Source organism: Salvelinus fontinalis, unplaced genomic scaffold, assembly GCF_029448725.1.
Source record: "Salvelinus fontinalis isolate EN_2023a unplaced genomic scaffold, ASM2944872v1 scaffold_0080, whole genome shotgun sequence".
Lineage (NCBI taxonomy): Eukaryota > Metazoa > Chordata > Actinopteri > Salmoniformes > Salmonidae > Salvelinus > Salvelinus fontinalis.
This window is the reverse complement of record NW_026600289.1, coordinates 371,721-392,371: the sequence shown is the minus strand read 5'-3', so window position 1 is coordinate 392,371 and position 20,651 is coordinate 371,721. Positions and strand designations below refer to the sequence as shown.

General features: G+C 40.1%; 2 protein-coding genes across 2 annotated transcripts in view; both read right to left on the bottom strand.

Annotated features, from left to right (window-relative positions):
- LOC129842956 (NLR family CARD domain-containing protein 3-like) overlaps positions 1–4,302 on the bottom strand; it is a 101,176-nt gene extending 96,874 nt beyond the window's left edge. The window contains exon 1 of the mRNA XM_055911676.1: positions 4,087–4,302. The gene's annotated coding sequence lies outside the window, so the exon portion shown is untranslated. The remainder of the gene's footprint in view (positions 1–4,086) is intronic.
- Positions 1–15,967, bottom strand: part of LOC129842954 (NACHT, LRR and PYD domains-containing protein 3-like) — a 33,666-nt gene extending 17,699 nt beyond the window's left edge. The window contains exons 1-4 of the mRNA XM_055911674.1: positions 15,634–15,967; positions 15,465–15,532; positions 14,592–14,682; positions 250–348 (exon numbers count right to left, since the gene is read on the bottom strand). Coding sequence (XP_055767649.1) covers positions 250–348; positions 14,592–14,682; positions 15,465–15,532; positions 15,634–15,677 — 302 coding nt within the window. The 5' untranslated portion in view covers positions 15,678–15,967. The remainder of the gene's footprint in view (positions 1–249; positions 349–14,591; positions 14,683–15,464; positions 15,533–15,633) is intronic.
- Positions 15,968–20,651: the final 4,684 nt, after the last annotated feature.

The following is a 20,651-nucleotide window of genomic DNA, read 5'->3' as shown; positions in this document are numbered from 1 at the left end:
ACAACCACATATCACACTCAGATATACAGGATACCAACATTCCATTCCTGATAAACAATGGATATAAAGCATTTTGATAAAAACACATTTTCATACACATCTAAAATCTATTAATTAAAAATCTGAGAACAGTAGTATTGAAGGTACCCAAGAGCAACCATTTCTGATTAAAAAACAAATGTGAAAAATTGTGTAAATAGCATTTAGGAAATAAACTCTTAATAGTTATTTAAAAAAATTTAATCTCACCTCTTAGCTTTGGTGTCATGTTCCCCAGAGAGACTCATTTTAGAGGCAGGGCCCCCCTCCTCTCTCTCCCCAGAGAGACTCATTTTAGAGCACTGACCCCTAAACAGAGATCCAACATGTTGGTTGTGGTTAACACAGTCATTTTTGAATGTATATTGTTCTCATTTATTAATGATCTCTTATGAAACATTTACTAACAGACATTGAAACAGTCAGGTGATTTAATGCATCACATGAACATGTAGTTGTGACATTTCATCTCCATGGTAACTGTCAATAATAATAATAATAATAAGTCACTGTTTGTTAAGGTAGTTATAGACAGTACAGCAACAATAATAATAATAATAATAAGTCACTGTTTGTTAAGGTAGTTATAGACAGTACAGCAACAATAATAATAATAATAAGTCACTGTTTGTTAAGGTAGTTCTAGACAGTACAGCAACAATAATAATAATAATAATAATAATAAGTCACTGTTTGTTAAGGTAGTTATAGACAGTACAGCAACAACAATAATAATAATAATAATAATAATAAGTCACTGTTTGTTAAGGTAGTTCTAGACAGTACAGCAACAATAATAATAATAATAATAATAAGTCACTGTTTGTTAAGGTAGTTATAGACAGTACAGCAACAATAATAATAATAATAATAAGTCACTGTTTGTTAAGGTAGTTATAGACAGTACAACAACAGCAACAATAATAATAATAAGTCACTGTTTGTTAAGGTAGTTATAGACAGTACAGCAACAATAATAATAATAATAATAACAACAATAATAATAATAATAAGAAGTCACTGTTTGTTAAGGTAGTTATAGACAGTACAGCAACAATAATAATAATAATAATAAGTCACTGTTTGTTAAAGTAGTTATAGACAGTACAGCAACAATAATAATAATAATAAGTCACTGTTTGTTAAGGTAGTTATAGACAGTACAGCAACAATAATAATAATAATAATAAGTCACTGTTTGTTAAAGTAGTTATAGACAGTACAGCAACAATAATAATAATAATAAGTCACTGTTTGTTAAGGTAGTTATAGACAGTACAGCAACAATAATAATAATAATAATAAGTCACTGTTTGTTAAGGTAGTTATAGACAGTATAGCAACACAAGGCCATGACTCACACTTATTTTTATTAATTAAAAGTAGGCTATTTATTGTCTTTCAATCTGTTATTTTCTAAATGTATCTGAGATTGTAGACAGAAGGGCTAAAACGGACATGATGGATCTGAGGGGGAAATATTTGATCCATTCAGAAAGTTTATTTGCATCAAGTAAGAGATGTTATATTATGTAAAGTAGGCTAGGTTATAATGTATAGTAGTGGGTTGTTAGTGATATGTAGATGTTATATTATGTAAAGTAGACTAGGTTATAATGTATAGTAGTGGGTTGTTAGTGATATGTAGATGTTATATTATGTAAAGTAGGATAGGTTATAATGTATAGTAGTGGGTTGTTAGTGATATGTAGATGTTATATTATGTAAAGTAGACTAGGTTATAATGTATAGTAGTGGGCTGTTAGTGATATGTAGGTGTTATATTATGTAAAGTAGACTAGGTTATAATGTATAGTAGTGGGTTGTACTGTATATAACCTACATATAATAGATGACCAGTCTAAACCTGTTCAGGTCAGTTCACATAATGTTATAGGCCTACCAGTAGCAGGACAGAGAATCTACACTATATATACAAAAGTATGTGGACACCCCTTCAAATTAGTGGATTTGGCTATTTCAGCCACACCCGTTGCTGACAGGTGTATAAAATCGAGCAGACCGCCATGCAATCTCCATAGACAAACATTGGCAGTAGAATGGTCTTACGGAAGAGCTCAGTGACTTTCAACGTGGCACCGTCATAGGATGCCACCTTTCCAACAAGTCAGGTCACAACAAAATAACTGTTCGTCGGGAGCTTCATGAAATTAGTTTCCATGACAGAGCAGACAAGATCACCATGTGCAATGCCAAGCATCGGCTTGAGTGGTGTAAAGCTCGCTGCCATTGGACTCTGGAGCAGTGGAAACGTGTTCTTTGGAGTTATGAATCACACTTCACCATCTGGCAGTCCGACGGACGAATCTGGGTTTGGCAGATGGCAGGAAAACGCTACCTGCCCGAATGCATAGTGCCAACTGTAAAGTTTGGTGGAGGAGGAATAATGGTTGGAATGAGATGTTCGACTAGCAGGTGTCCACATACTTTTGGTCATGTAGTGTATATAGCCTAATCTAAATCAAATCAAATCAAATGTTATTGGTCACAATGTCTGAGCGGCATAGACTAAGATACAGTAGAATAGTATAGAATACAGTATATACATATGAGATGAGTAATGCCAGATATTTATAGCCTGGGCCAGATTCTTTTCATAACATTTCCAACAGAGACCATCAGGTTGGTCGGCATGATTAGTGATCATACTGTAGCTCAAACCTACTGTGACTGTTGAATGTCTGACGACAACCTAACTTTATAATAGTTCGTAGCCTACCTACCAGAATCTGCCCGTCTTTCCTTCAAATCAACACATTTATCCGTCTTCTAATGCAGTGGTGTAAAGTACTTCAGTAAAAATACTTTAAAGTATTACTTAAGTAGTTTTTTGGGGTATCTGTCCTTTACTTTAATATTTATATTTTAACAACTTTTACTTTTAATTCACTACATTCATAAAGAAAATTATGTTTTTCTACTCCATACATTTTCCCTGACACCCAAAAGTACTTGTTACATTTTGAATGCTTAGCAGGACAGGAAAATGGTCTAATTCACACACTAATCAGTTGAACATCCCTGGTCATCCCTACTGTCTCTGATCTGGCAGACTCACTAAACAGAGAACATCCCTGTTCATCCCTACTGCCTCTGATCTGGTGGACTCACTAAACACAAAAGCTTTGTTTTTAAATGATGTCTGAGTGTTGGAGTGGGACCCTGGCTATCCGTATGGAACTGTTCTAACGTTCACTTTTACTTGAGTCATGTTCTATGAAGGAATCTTTCCTTTTACTCCAGTTTGAGAACTGAGTTCTGTTTCCACCACTGTTCTAACGTTCCATATGAGACACAGTTTCAACAGACATTCTGGAACTGCGTCGGCTACAAAGTTACTTTACATTTCATATCAGGAAACAAATAGACGGTCACTGGGGGAATTCGTTTTGTATTGCCCTGCTCCCCGGGTGAGAAGAGTTTGCACATTTTAGACCATTCCATTGGTCCTTAAAATAAATGTCCACTCCCCTGTAGCACCGGGCCATGCAAAACGAACTTCCCACTGTCGCAGCGCACTGAGACACAGAGTTCTAAACCCAGACGCGTTTCTTCAAGACATCTCTCTTACATTATTTTTGATAAACATATAATTTACTGGAAACCAAGTTTAGCTGTGTTTTTTTCCTCCAAAATGTGAGTTACTGTCGGACTTTAATAATTGTTAACAGGCCTACAAACCCAAAAGGTTTTAACTTCAGAATGTTCATTTGTATGCCTCAAATATTAAACTGTCTTAAAATATTTGATGATCAGTTGAATCAGGTGTGTAAGTGCTGGTAAGAACAAAAGGATTGAGAAACCCTGAGATTAACATAAAACCATATAGTTGAAAAGCTCCTCCACCATCTTTACCAGACGTTTTACTGATAACATGTCGGTCTACTGATTAGTTTACACTTTGAGAACTGCTGTCTGTCAGCAACTCAGCTCAAGTAGCAGTTCTACTAACTAGTAATATCTCATTACAGATATTCATTCTCTTACTCTGTCCTTTAGAATAAATTATTGTTCAGAAATACTTACTTTATTTTTCAGTTCTCTCCATGTAGTGTTTTCTGCTCTGTCGTCTCAAAATGGATCGTGAACAAAAGAACAACTTTACTTTATGTTTCAGCCCAGCCACCTCCCCACCCTGATAATAAAGTGTTTTATTGGTATCTTCCACTAGATGGCAACACCTGCTGTAACTAGACTTTACAACTATGTGTTTGGTTTCATACTGGCAGTGTCCCAGAGTTGGAGTGCTGATCTAGGATCAGGTCCCCCTGTCCATGTAATCTGATTCATGATGATCTAGGATCAGGTCCCTCCTCTCCATGTAATCTGATTCATTCTGATCTAGGATCAGGTCCCCCTCTCCATGTAATCTGATTCATTATGATCTAGGATCAGGTCCCTCTCCATGTAATCTGATTCATTATGATCTAGGATCAGGTCTCCCCGTAGTCTGATTCATTATGATCTAGGATCAGGTCCCCCTGTGCATGTAATCTGATTCATTATTATCTAGGATCAGGTCCCCCCTCTCCATGTAAACTGATTCATTATGATCTAGGATCAGTTCCCCCTCTCCATGTAATCTGATTCATTATGATCTAGGATCAGGTCCCCCCTCTCCATGTAAACTGATTCATTATGATCTAGGATCAGGTCCCCCCTCCATGTAATCTGATTCATTATGATCTATGATCAGGTCCCCCCTCCATGTAATCTGATTCATTATTATCTAGGATCAGGTCCCCCCTCTCCATGTAAACTGATTCATTATGATCTAGGATCAGTTCCCCCTCTCCATGTAATCTGATTCATTATGATCTAGGATCAGGTCCCCCCTCTCCATGTAAACTGATTCATTATGATCTAGGATCAGTTCCCCCTCTCCATGTAATCTGATTCATTATGATCTAGGCTCAGGTCCCCCCTCCATGTAATCTGATTCATTATGATCGAGGATCAGGTCCCTCTCTCCATGTAATCTGATTCATTATGATCTAGGATCAGGTCCCTCCTCTCCATGTAATATGATTCATTATGATCTAGGATCAGGACCCTCCTCTCCATGTAATCTGATTCATTATGATCTAGGATCAGGTACCCCTCCATGTAATCTGATTCATTATGATCTAGGATCAGGTCTCCCCGTAGTCTGATGCATTATGATCTAGGATCAGGTCCCTCCTCTCCATGTAATCTGATTCATTATGATCTAGGATCAGGTCCCCCCTCTCCATGTAAACTGATTCATTACGATGTAGGATCAGGTTCCACCGTCCATGTAATCTGATTCATTATAATTGTTTTGTCTCATGTCTCTTTATAGCCTAGGGGTATTGCTTATTGTATTTCTTACATCTTAATATATTGACTTTTATATCAACCCTCTATCCCAGAAACACCCGGCTATGTTCAGGATACTGATGAATGAAGGTTTATTACTATTGTAGTACTGACTTTTATATCAGTCCTCTATCCCAGAAACACCCAGCTATGTTCAGGATACTGAAGAATGAAGGGTTTATTACTATTGTAGTACTCACTTTTATATCAGTCCTCTATCCCAGAAACCCCCAGCTATGTTCAGGATACTGAAGAATGAAGGGTTTATTACTATTGTAGTACTGACTTTTATATCAGCCCTCTATCCCAGAAACACCCAGCTATGTTCAGGATACTGATGAATGAAGGGTTTATTACTATTGTAGTACTGACTTTTATATCAGTCCTCTATCCCAGAAACCCCCAGCTATGTTCAGGATACTGATGAATGAAGGGTTTATTACTATTGTAGTACTGACTTTTATATCAGTCCTCTATCCCAGAAACACCCAGCTATGTTCAGGATACTGATGAATGAAGGGTTTATTACTATTGTATTACTCTCTTTAGTAACTTAACTACTGACTTGTTCAATTGTTGCTGCATTGTCAAGAGGTTAACCTGCAAGGAAGCATTTCATTGCACTGTGTCCTCCATGTATATGACAAATAAACACACTGTGTACTCCATGTATATGACAAATAAACACACTGTGTCCTCCATGTATATGACAAATAAACACACTGTGTTCTCCATGTATATGACAAATAAACACACTGTGTCCTCCATGTATATGACAAATAAACACACTGTGTCCTCCATGTATATGACAAATAAACACACTGTGTTCTCCATGTATATGACAGATAAACACACTGTGTCCTCCATGTATATGACAAATAAACACACTGTGTCCTCCATGTATATGACAAATAAACACACTGTGTCCTCCATGTATATGACAAATAAACACACTGTGTCCTCCATGTATATGACAAATAAACACACTGTGTCCTCCATGTATATGACAAATAAACACACTGTGTTCTCCATGTATATGACAAATAAACACACTGTGTCCTCCATGTATATGACAAATAAACACTGTGTACTCCACGTATATGACAAATAAACACACTGTGTCCTCCATGTATATGACAAATAAACACACTGTGTCCTCCATGTATATGACAAATAAACACACTGTGTCCTCCATGTATATGACAAATAAACACACTGTGTACTCCACGTATATGACAAATAAACACACTGTGTCCTCCATGTATATGACAAATAAACACACTGTGTTCTCCATGTATATGACAGATAAACACACTGTGTACTGTCGTGGATAATCGTCTCAGAAATATAACACTCTTACAAGAACTTGTAAAATCAATATAGGCTTTTAATATAACATATCACAAGCCGTGTCAGTCCGTGGAAAGACCAAATTCTATAAGCACTGGCTCTGTTCTTATACACACACATAAAAATGAGTCCATCACATACGTTAATTCAATTACTTCTCATACGTCATCTGTTACCATTGTCTTTCATTTTCAGGCTTCCTGCTTGTTCAGGCCCAATAACGCCTGTATCCGCTCTTGATTAGATTACAATGGTGCCAGGACCTTCTCAGTGTCCTAATATAAATATGTATTATGCCTATAGTCCATCTGTTGGTCATTTGGCTGGCCCCCTCCTTTGTATGTCCCTCTGACCTCGGTTTTCCAGCTCCTCTATGTTCTTACGGCCTTGCTTTAGTTTCCTGTCCTAGACAATAGACAATGTACTTTGAGTTTACACTAAGCCTTTATGCTTATAATGGCTTTGGCCAATATGTCTGTTATGTCTTAGTTTCCTGTTTTTACCAGCCTGTATCCATTCACTCATGTCTGCCTTCTACATTTACATTACATTTAAGTCATTTAGCAGACGCTCTTATCCAGAGCGACTTACTTCTCTTCCTATATTCTAATGTACACTTTTATGTCTGTCCCTAAATGTATCATTCACTCCCAAAGTACTCCATGTATATGACAAATAAACACACTGTGTACTCCATGTATATGACAAATAAACACACTGTGTACTCCATGTATATGACAAATAAACACACTGTGTACTCCATGTAGATGACAAATAAACACACTGTGTCCTCCATGTATATGACAAATAAACACACTGTGTCCTCCATGTATATGACAAATAAACACACTGTGTACTCCATGTATATGACAAATAAACACACTGTGTACTCCATGTATATGACAAATAAACACACTGTGTCCTCCATGTATATGACAAATAAACACACTGTATACTCCATGTATATGACAAATAAACACACTGTGTACTCCATGTATATGACAAATAAACACACTGTGTCCTCCATGTATATGACAAATAAACACACTGTGTACTCCATGTATATGACAAATAAACACACTGTGTCCTCCATGTATATGACAAATAAACACACTGTGTACTCCATGTAGATGACAAATAAACACACTGTGTACTCCATATATGATGAACTCCATCAGTATGTTATACCTGTACTGTACTAGATATTATTAGTTATTATACCTGTACTGTACTAGATATTATTAGTTATTATACCTGTACTGTACTAGATATTATTAGTTATTATACCTGTACTGTACTAGATATTATTAGTTATTATACCTGTACTGTACTAGATATTATTAGTTATTATACCTGTACTGTACTATATATTATTAGTTATTATACCTGTACTGTACTAGATATTATTAGTTATTATACCTGTACTGTACTAGATATTATTAGTTATTATACCTATACTGTACTAGATATTATTAGTTATTATACCTGTACTGTACTAGATATTATTAGTTATTATACCTATACTGTACTAGATATTATTAGTTATTATATCTATACTGTACTAGATATTATTAGTTATTATACCTGTACTGTACTAGATATTATTAGTTATTATACCTGTACTGTACTAGATATTATTAGTTATTATACCTGTACTGTACTAGATATTATTAGTTATTATACCTGTACTGTACTAGATATTATTAGTTATTATACCCTCTACTGTACTAGATATTATTAGTTATTATACCTGTACTGTACTAGATATTATTAGTTATTATACCTGTACTTTACTAGATATTATTAGTTATTATACCTGTACTGTACTATATATTATTAGTTATTATACCTGTACTGTACTAGATATTATTAGTTATTATACCGGTACTGTACTAGATATTATTAGTTATTATACCTGTGCTGTACTAGATATTATTAGTTATTATACCTGTACTGTACTAGATATTATTAGTTATTATACCTATACTGTACTAGATATTATTAGTTATTATACCGGTACTGTACTAGATATTATTAGTTATTATACCTGTACTGTACTAGATATTATTAGTTATTATACCTGTACTGTACTAGATATTATTAGTTATTATACCTGTATTGTACTAGATATGATTAATTATTATACCTGTACTGTACTAGATATTATTAGTTATTATACCTGTACTGTACTAGATATTATTAGTTATTATACCTGTACTGTACTAGATATTATTAGTTATTATACCTGTACTGTAGTAGATATTATTAGTTATCAACAGCTCAGTAAGTTATACATGTACTGGATATTATTAGTTATCAACAGCTCAGTAAGTTATACCTGTACTGTACTGGATACTATAGTTATTTTCTTATGGTTTCCATGGATTTCAAGCAGGCAACGCCATCAGGTCCAAACCCAAAACAAGGAAATAGGAGGAGACAGGTGTGTTGGGGGTTTCCTGCCAGCGTGACCACCAGCTTCACTTCCTGAACATGAAAAAGGGTGACAGGCGTGTTGGGGGTTTCCTGCCAGCGTGACCACCAGCTTCACTTCCTGAACATGAAAAAGGGTGACAGGCGTGTTGGGGGTTTCCTGCCAGCGTGACCACCAGCTTCACTTCCTGAACATGAAAAAGGGTGACAGGCGTGTTGGGGGTTTCCTGCCAGCGTGACCACCAGCTTCACTTCCTGAACATGAAAAAGGGTGACAGGCGTGTTGGGGGTTTCCTGCCAGCGTGACCACCAGCTTCACTTCCTGAACATGAAAAAGGGTGACAGGCGTGTTGGGGGTTTCCTGCCAGCGTGACCACCAGCTTCACTTCCTGAACATGAAAAAGGGTGACAGGTGTGTTGGGGGTTTCCTGCCAGCGTGACCACCAGCTTCACTTCCTGAACATGAAAAAGGGTGACAGGTGTGTTGGGGGTTTCCTGCCAGCGTGACCACCAGCTTCACTTCCTGAACATGAAAAAGGGTGACAGGTGTGTTGGGGGTTTCCTGCCAGCGTGACCACCAGCTTCACTTCCTGAACATGAAAAAGGGTGACAGGTGTGTTGGGGGTTTCCTGCCAGCGTGACCACCAGCTTCACTTCCTGAACATGACAAAGGGTAACAGGCGTGTTGGGGGTTTCCTGCCAGCGTGACCACCAGCTTCACTTCCTGAACATGAAAAAGGGTAACAGGCGTGTTGGGGGTTTCCTGCCAGCGTGACCACCAGCTTCACTTCCTGAACATGAAAAAGGGTGACAGGTGTGTTGGGGGTTTCCTGCCAGTGTGACCACCAGCTTCACTTCCTGAACATGAAAAAGGGTGACAGGTGTGTTGGGGGTTTCCTGCCAGCGTGACCACCAGCTTCACTTCCTGAACATGAAAAAGGGTAACAGGTGTGTTGGGGGTTTCCTGCCAGCGTGACCACCAGCTTCACTTCCTGAACATGAAAAAGGGTGACAGGTGTGTTGGGGGTTTCCTGCCAGCGTGACCACCAGCTTCACTTCCTGAACATGAAAAAGGGTGACAGGTGTGTTGGGGGTTTCCTGCCAGCTTGACCACCAGCTTCACATCCTGAACATGAAAAAGGGTGAAAGGTGGGATGCAGCAATAAGGAAGTTTTTTCCGTATTTTTTATCAGTGTTTGATTCATTTAGTTTGCAGATAGTGATGTATCTCTTCTGTAGTTTGTCAAATGCAGTGAACCTGCTGAGAGATGGAGGAGGGGATTAGAGGCCAGAACATCAATCTCATCTTCATGGAGGACATTGATGCCAGATGCAGTGATCATGCTGAGAGATGAAGGAAGGGATGAGAGGCCAGAACATCAATCTCATCTTCATGGAGGACATTGATGCCTGATGCAGTGAACCTGCTGAGAGATGAAGGAGGGGATGAGAGGCCAGAACATCAATCTCATCTTCATGGAGGACATTGATGCCAGATGCAGTGAACCTGCTGAGAGATGAAGGAGGGGATGAGAGGCCAGAACATCAATCTCATCTTCATGGAGGACATTGATGCCAGATGCAGTGAACCTTATTGACCTCCTGACTGATGCACTTGGGAAAAAGATATGACGCCGTCCCATCGTATTGACCTCCTGACTGATGCACCATGGGAAAAAGATATGAGGCCGTCCCATCGTATTGACCTACTGACTGATGCACCATGGGAAAAAGATATGAGGCCGTCCCATCGTATTGACCTCCTGACTGATGCACTTCTCCACCGTGGGAAAAAGATATGAGGCCGTCCCATCGTATTGACCTACTGACTGATGCACCATGGGAAAAAGATATGAGGCCGTCCCATCGTATTGACCTCCTGACTGATGCACCATGGGAAAAAGATATGAGGCCGTCCCATCGTATTGACCTCCTGACTGATGCACTTCTCCACCGTGGGAAAAAGATATGAGGCCGTCCCATCGTATTGACCTACTGACTGATGCACCATGGGAAAAAGATATGAGGCCGTCCCATCGTATTGACCTCCTGACTGATGCACCATGGGAAAAAGATATGAGGCCGTCCCATCGTATTGACCTCCTGAATGATGTACTTCTCCACCATGGGAAAAAGATACGCCAGAGGCAACGTTAGTTCACTTGGATTTGTTCTTCATTTACTTGATGCTGGTGGACTCTAGTGATGTTCCTAACATGTCCTGTTGTTCTGTTGTAGTGGACTCTAGTGATGTTCCTAACATGTTCTGTTGTAGTGGACTCTAGTGATGTTCCTAACATGTCCTGTTGTAGTGGACTCTAGTGATGTTCCTAACATGTCCTGTTGTAGTGGACTCTAGTGATGTTCCTAACATGGCCTGTTGTTCTGTTGTAGTGGACTCTAGTGATGTTCCTAACATGTTCTGTTGTAGTGGACTCTAGTGATGTTCCTAACATGTCCTGTTGTAGTGGACTCTAGTGATGTTCCTAACATGTCCTGTTGTAGTGGACTCTAGTGATGTTCCTGACATGTCCTGTTGTAGTGGACTCTAGTGATGTTCCTAACATGTCCTGTTGTAGTGGACTCTAGTGATGTTCCTAACATGTCCTGTTGTAGTGGACTCCAGTGATGTTCCTAACATGTCCTGTTGTTCTGTTGTAGTGGACTCTAGTGATGTTCCTAACATGTCCTGTTGTAGTGGACTCTAGTGATGTTCCTAACATGTCCTGTTGTTCTGTTGTAGTGGACTCTAGTGATGTTCCTAACATGTCCTGTTGTAGTGGACTCTAGTGATGTTCCTAACATGTCCTGTTGTAGTGGACTCTAGTGATGTTCCTAACATGTCCTGTTGTTCTGTTGTAGTGGACTCTAGTGATGTTCCTAACATGTCCTGTTGTAGTGGACTCTAGTGATGTTCCTAACATGTTCTGTTGTAGTGGACTCTAGTGATGTTCCTAACATGTCCTGTTGTAGTGGACTCTAGTGATGTTCCTAACATGTCCTGTTGTAGTGGACTCTAGTGATGTTCCTAACATGTCCTGTTGTAGTGGACTCTAGTGATGTTCCTAACATGTCCTGTTGTAGTGGACTCTAGTGATGTTCCTAACATGTCCTGTTGTAGTGGACTCCAGTGATGTTCCTAACATGTCCTGTTGGTCTGTTGTAGTGGACTCTAGTGATGTTCCTAACATGTCCTGTTGTTCTGTTGTAGTGGACTCTAGTGATGTTCCTAACATGGTCTGTTGTTCTGTTGTAGTGGACTCTAGTGATGTTCCTAACATGTCCTGTTGTTTTGTTGTAGTGGACTCTAGTGATGTTCCTAACATGGTCTGTTGTTCTGTTGTAGTGGACTCTAGTGATGTTCCTAACATGTCCTGTTGTTCTGTTGTAGTGGACTCTAGTGATGTTCCTAACATGTCCTGTTGTAGTGGACTCTAGTGATGTTCCTAACATGTCCTGTTGTTCTGTTGTAGTGGACTCTAGTGATGTTCCTAACATGTCCTGTTGTAGTGGACTCTAGTGATGTTCCTAACATGTCCTGTTGTAGTGGACTCTAGTGATGTTCCTAACATGTCCTGTTGTAGTGGACTCTAGTGATGTTCCTAACATGTCCTGTTGTAGTGGACTCTAGTGATGTTCCTAACATGTCCTGTTGGTCTGTTGTAGTGGACTCTAGTGATGTTCCTAACATGGTCTGTTGTTTTGTTGTAGTGGACTCTAGTGATGTTCCTAACATGGTCTGTTGTTTTGTTGTAGTGGACTCTCTGCCACAGAGGTTTCCCCAGCAACAGAAGTTCAACAGAGGCAGAAAGGGAAATGGCAGAAATTGCATTCTCTTCCAGGTAAACCAGAGAGAATAAGGTAGATGTCACACGTCAAAATGCTGATTTATGACCCTATGTCATGATGACGTGTGCATGCCCATATTTGGGCTTCCGGTCAGGATATCCTGGTGGGGTGGGGGGCGGGGGGTGGGGGGCGGGGGGTAGGAAGTGTGTCACGATCGTCGTAACTTTGAAGAGAGGACAATGGCGCAGGGTGATAGAAAGACATCTTCTTTTTATTAAGAAGACGAAACAAACGAACAAAAACAACAAACAGACGACCGTGAAGCTATACAAACAAATAGTGCTGACACTAAACACTACACATAGACAATTACCCACAATAGCCTACTGCCCATGGCTGCCTTAAATATGGCTCCCAATCAGAGACAATGAATGACAGCTGTCTCTGATTGAGAACCATTCAGGCAACCATAGACATACCTAGACACCTACACTCAAACACAAACCCATCTACTCTACCTAAACCCCCTATACCATACAACCACCCCAGACGAGACAAAAACACACAAACATCCCCCCTGTCGCACCCTGACCTAACCAAAATATTACAGAAAACAAAGATAACAAAGGCCAGGGCGTGACAAAGTGACCATGTGTTTGGGCATCCTGTTTCTGTTTCTCACGGTTTATAGTGTGACAATAGTTTTTTATAGTGTCTTTGAAGTTGTCATGATGTTTGATGTCTAGTGTCCTGTTTGGAACGGGGTGGGGGGGAATGAACATTTCAAAGAGTAAGCATTTCAAAGAGTAAGGCTATTGTTTTGCCCTCCGGGTTGTTGTCTATGAAACATGAATGTCCCGGGGTATTGGGCTTTGCAGACGCCTTATAAAGCCCCAGAACAATACATGCGTAAGACTGTACATGGTAACCCCCGGAATATTGAACAAAAATGACACCTATGCCAATTTTCGGTATGTTATGCACGTCTTGTCATGAACCCAGTGACCAAAGCATTGAGGAAGTTCTGTGTGAAGCTCCAGAATGTTTTAAAGGAGTTTTGGGTACGAGTGAGGGACATATGTCTTACATATTCCAGCCGGAGGATTCTACGGTAAAAATATTCACAGACAGTGGCCCCAAACCCCTTTATCAGGCAAAACCTGGGAGTTTTTCTCCTGCTCTGCGGATGAGAGAAGGGCTAAAGATTAGGCTGGCGCTCTGTGAAATTGAACAGGCCCTGAGTGGTACAAATGTGCCCGGATTTGCGTTGGAAGAACAGGTCTGCGGCCGCAGTGATCTGAAGGCCCTAAGAATCGCTTCAATGGCCTATAGCCCTGACACCAAAGTGACAATTTTAGCCTGTGAACTTTATGATGGTGCTAATGCTACAAAGTCTGTCAATTCTCCTGTATCTTCCAGAGCATGCAAAGATGTAAACTTTTTTATTCCTGTGTTTAGTTTTAAATGGGTGGATTATCCAATTTTCATAACACTTCTGAATAAGCTGGACAGTCTTTTCCAGAATGGTGAACAATTACAGCGCTGGCCGCGGCTGTCCTTGAGACATAGCCAGGACCTAAAGGCCCGACGGATTATCTACCCCTGGAGGGAAAACTTACGGAGTTCTGATGGACCGTGCAAGAGAGCCAGGCAGTTTGAAGGGGCAATTGGACACGGATAATGGTGGATGGCTATACCAGGCCCCTGTATCTGTAAGAAAGGCATAGTAAAATACCTTAATTATGAACGGCTATAAATTGTATGTACATGATTTTTTGAATGAAATAAAGATGTTTTTAAAAGCCGTATCTAACGACGTCCTGAACTCTCTCCTTTTTCACTCCTCAGTCTGTCCCCGAGAAAAAAACTGGCGGAAAAAGCCATGTGCGTGTGTGTGTGTGTGTGTGTGTGTGTGTGTGCGTGCGTGCGTGCGTGTGTGTGTGTGTGTGTGCGTGTGTGTGTGTGTGTTAGAAACAAGGTCCCTTCGCATTGTGTACATTTTAAGCTTTCAACAACAATAAAACAGCCATCTAAATAATGTTTCTAGGCCTAACACCCTGTTGAGTTTCCTATGTAGTTGTCTTTATATGTACAGGCACCGAGCTTCCAGGTGGCGCCATCCTGTGGTTGTTCAGTGCATGTACACCGGGGAGATTAGAACCCCAAAGAAAGATCCTAAAGGTCATTTCAGATTCAGGTTTAGGGTGTAATAACTTTAGTGAAACCGCATTTCACCCCATGTACAGACATAGAGAGCCAACACATAAAGGTGTAACAGGGATGAATGGATATTCAATGTACAACAGTGGTCTTCTGTAACAAGCAATACGGGTTAAATATGGGCCACAGTCAATCATGACAGACTCTTTATGAAAGGCCTTTACTTATGACTTAAACAGATTCATTTTCTACCCCTCTTATTCATTAATGCTGTGGACATACCCAGGATTTACATGCCGGACGGATTATCTACCCATGGAGGGAAAACTTACGGAGCTTTGAGGGAGTGTGCAAGCGTCTTAGCGATCGGATAATGGTCAGGGCTAACCAGGACCTATATCTGTAAGAAAGGCATAGTGAAAGACATTAAATATGAACGGCTATAAACTGTATGTACTAAATATTTTGAATTAAATAAATGGTTTTAAAATTGTATCTCACCTTTTAACGATAGGAATAAGTCCTTTCCATCTATCACCAAGCATGCCCCCGGAGAAAAACACTTGCGGAAAAAGCCATGTGAGCGCGTGTGTGTGTGCGTGCGTGCGCGGTCGTGGATGTGTGTGTGTTTCAAAACAAAGAAAAAGGGGCGGGGTGTGTGTTCATAAATGGCCAGGCGTCTGCGCTCAAGGCTCTCTCTCTTTACAATATCCTGCAAAACAGATGCCTACCCCCAAACAAAAAAGTGTGTCGTTGTCTTACGGACACTTACGCATCATTAACCCACCAAATATAGCTCACCCCCCCAGAGGATGTGGGGTCTAAAAAGTCAAACAGCCCAGAAATAATAGCGATGTCTAGACCGACCCCCTGCATCGAGGTGCTAGCCCCCCGGAGGTTGTAGAATATCAAAAGGGTAATACTGTCTCGACACCCCAATCCTAATGTTTGAACCCACAAACTTAGTAATCAAATATACCCGTATAGCGCCCCGGAAAAAAATAAAAATAAATAAAAAACCCGTCACCCCGGGCTCTGTAAACTCATTCCGTACTATCACTACTTTTGAGCCAAGGCCGCAAACTTCTCAACGAGTCTAGTGAAACAGATAGTTTCCCACTCTGAAACAGATAGTTTCCCACTCTGAAACAGATAGTTTCCCACTCTGAAACAGATAGTTTCCCACTCTGAAACAGATATTTCCCACTCTGAAACAGATAGTTTCCCACTCTGAAACAGATAGTTTCCCACTCTGAAACAGATAGTTTCCCACTCTGAAACAGATAGTTTCCCACTCTGAAACAGATATTTCCCACTCTGAAACAGATAGTTTCCCACTCTGTTCGCATCGTTTTAGCGCAGTTACACACAGGCAGAACAGCAGCCCCAGAATAGTTATGGGACAAGATCATCTGTAAATCCTTCCGCTTTCTGAAGGTGAGTTCGTGAAAACGTAGATATTAGATTTAGGATGCGGGGACTTGTTTGAACATTGTGGATGTTATAGTAATATTAAACAGGAGTTATAAGGGTTTTAACCGATGACAACAATTATTATTTTATTTACGTCAAATGCACATATTCATGTAATTTAAAATAGTATATAACATGTTAATATTATCTAACGTCTGTATGATACCCAGAGGCTACAGGGCATAATGGATTGGGAACCGACAGAGTTAGACAGGGATTCTCAGAAGCAAACTGCGCCCGGTCCTTTACGTGGCCCATTCACTAATACACTATTTTCGGCGTAAGTCCCCCCACCCACAACTACGGAAGAGCAGATGAAACAGAGACAATTCTGCGGGTTTGTACTGAAGGCCTTAACCTAACTCCAAACACAAGCCAGCACCCCAGGACAGATAAAACGATAGACAGTGAATCTTTCCTTCCTCATGGAACTTTTTTGAAGGGGAGTTGAATATTGGAGGTGATGTTTGTATATATATATATATATATATATATATATATATATATTATCTAAGAATGATTGGTATTAATTCTAGGCCTTTACAGGTATGTTTTTAAAAATGAAGGCTATTTATACAATGAAACATTGTTGTTATTCATACTGTTTGTAAACAATAGCTTCTGACCCCTTAGGGTCTACTGGAACCGCTTATTAAATCAGACCTCTCAGACCAGAAAGTATGATTAGAAACCATGGCCAACTATATTCAATCTGTGATTAGAAACGATAATTAGAAGCTATGACAAAACTATGATCAAACTATGATAATAAACTATGAAGACAGGGCTGTATGTGTGTGAATGATGAGCTATTATTTAAGTGTGTAATATTACTCTCTCTCTCTCTCTCTCTCTCAGGCTATGAAAAAGACAAGAGATAGGACATTGACTCCTGAGTGTTGATAGGTCTTAGATTTTATAGACAGGGTATCTGTAAAACACAATGTGACAAATATTGAAGATGCAAAAAAGGGTTTTCACAAATATATTTGGTTGACAGATTTGTATTATTATAAAAAGTAATATAAAAATGATTATAATCTTTAGTATTATTATGTTACATGTGAGACATACCCAGAAATGTCAGCGTAGACAACTTACAAGAATGTGTTTACCAGGCCGTGATGAAAACATTTTAAAGGAGCTTTAATTCAAATACGCACAGATATATATTTGATACAAATACCAATGTTAAAAACTGTTGTTACAATATCACAAATAATGTTTCTCGGACTAACACACATTTCTTTTCATTTTACATTTTAGTCATTTAGCAGACGCTCTTATCCAGAGCAACTTACAGTAGAGTCCATACATTTTACATACTGGGACAAGGATATCCCTACCGGCCAAACCCTCCCTAACCCGGACGACGCTATGCCAATTTTGCGTCGCCCCACGGACCTCCCGGTTGCGGCCGGCTGCGACAGAGCCTGGGCGCGAACCCAGCCCAGGCGCGAACCCAGAGACCCTGGTGGCGCAGCTAGCACTGCATCGCAGTGCCCTAGACCACTGCGCCACCCGGGGGCCTGTAGAGTTTCCTATTTACTAAAGAACAATCACTAAGACAAAACACAACAAGTTGTAATACAATCAGTATACTTGGCATTCTATATGGAAAACAGGTACATTTTGAAAGATTATGATGTTGATGTGATTTTTAAAAATTCATTTCTCAATTTAGGATAATACGGTTTATTTTATACTTTACTTAAATTGTATTATTTATCTTGCCTCATACCAGGCTAATACACTACCAAGCCATGCAAACAGCTAGGGAATTAACCCAGAACAGTTGTGGGTCTTTTTTTGGAACAATAAATGATCAAGAAATCCAATAGGCGTGATCTGATCCTCAAACCTATCACGACATCCTAGAATGCACAGACTTATGCAAAACCATAAAACTCTGACAAGAAAACAATGAAAATCTTAACATGACTACATGGCCTGCCATTATTTTTTAGTTACCATCCACCAATGGTTGAATTTGGTACTTTTTCTATGTAGATGCACCGAGCCTCCAAGTGGCTAGAGACATACAACAGGCTAAATTAAAATGACCCAGTATGTGAAAAGCTGGGGGTCAAATGTATTTTTTTATGTTTGGTTTTTGTTACAACCAACAGGGCTTCCTAACATTCGACATAACTAGTAAGCCTTACGCGGGAGATTAGAACTCAAAAGTAATAGGGGTTAAGAAAGATCATAAAGGTAATTTCATATTTCGGTTTAGGGGGTTAATAACTTTAGGGAAAACAATATTCACACTATGTGGATTATAAACATGTTAGAGAGCCATCACATCATGATGTAACAGGGATGAGTGGCGATTCAAAGTACAACAGGAGTCTTCTGTAAACTGCAATACGTGTTAAATACGTTCTACATACAGCCATGACTGAGTGGTTTCACAAACTCCCTTTAAAGGTTTTGTCAGAAAGTTGTAACAGGCCTCATTCAACAGTCTAGAGATGAACCTAGAGACACCAAAACATCAACGTTTAGAGCAGCTTGGAGATTATTCCCCATGTAAGGGGGGCAAAGATCTGATTTACCTAACCCTGTACATACCAAAGGAATTTCCATAGTTAGCAAACCCTGACACTGGGTATGATAACTCTGACTCGTATGTCTAAGGATTATTGTAGATGTTTACACCTGAGGGAGTTTACAGTAGGTCAATTAGATGTATAAAGGCAAAGAGAGCAACAAATTGACCTACGTGACCTCAAAGGACAGCCTACTTTATAATAGAGAATGCAGGGATGTTGTGACGACCCTCCCACTCTGTCTGCCGTATTCTCTCTTTGTTCTTGTTTCCTTATTAGGATGCCGGTGGGCGGAGTTGGGAGGGTCGTCAGCTACATGGGAAACACCTGGGCCCGCTGTGTCCCAGGATAAATACACCACTTCCCCATTCATGGAGGAGACTCTCTCCAGTCAGACACACCTGGGCCCGGTGTGTCCCAGGATAAATACACCACTTCCCCATTCATGGAGGAGACTCTCTCCAGTCAGACACACCTGGGCCCGGTGTGTCCCAGGATAAATACACCACTTCCCCATTCATGGAGGAGACTCTCTCCAGTCAGACACACCTGGGCCCGGTGTGTCCCAGGATAAATACACCACTTCCCCATTCATGGAGGAGACTCTCTCCACGCAGACACACCTGGGCCCGCTGTGTCCCAGGATAAATACACCACTTCCCCATTCATGGAGGAGACTCTCTCCAGTCAGACACACCTGGGCCCGCTGTGTCCCAGGATAAATACACCACTTCCCCATTCATGGAGGAGACTCTCTCCATGCAGACACACCTGGGCCCGCTGTGTCCCAGGATAAATACACCACTTCCCCATTCATGGAGGAGACTCTCTCCATGCAGACACACCTGGGCCCGCTGTGTCCCAGGATAAATACACCACTTCCCCATTCATGGAGGAGACTCTCTCCATGCAGACACACCTGGGCCCGGTGTGTCCCAGGATAAATACACCACTTCCCCATTCATGGAAGAGACTCTCCCCAGTCAGACACAGACAGATTTTGGTTGTGGCCTGGTTGTGGTTATTTGGTTTGTTTGTGTTGGCACCCTTCAACACCCCTACTTATCACATGTGTACACGCTACCACTCACCTACACTACTGACTGCTGACTACACACACACCATGTTAATTGTATTTACTTTACCTTAGTTAATAAATATAGTTTGTTATTCCTTATCTCCATGTGGTCTCCCTTTTGTTACGGGCTTTGAGCCGGTTCGTGACAATGTGTACTGAACATGTACCCTTTATAAAACATAGCGATCTACGGTCAAATGCATCTAAAGTTTTTAATGAAGTGGCCGCTGCATTTAATTTAGATTACTTCAACATAGTCTAGAACCAGTAAGACCATTGATTGAATGATCTGCTTTGTGCTATTGAGCAAGAGGCCTGACCCATTTCTATGTAAGAAGCAGCATCTTTATATTATTTTTTATATTCAGCTTCTTAATTAACTAACACATAAATATGTTTTTTATTTTATTTTTTAA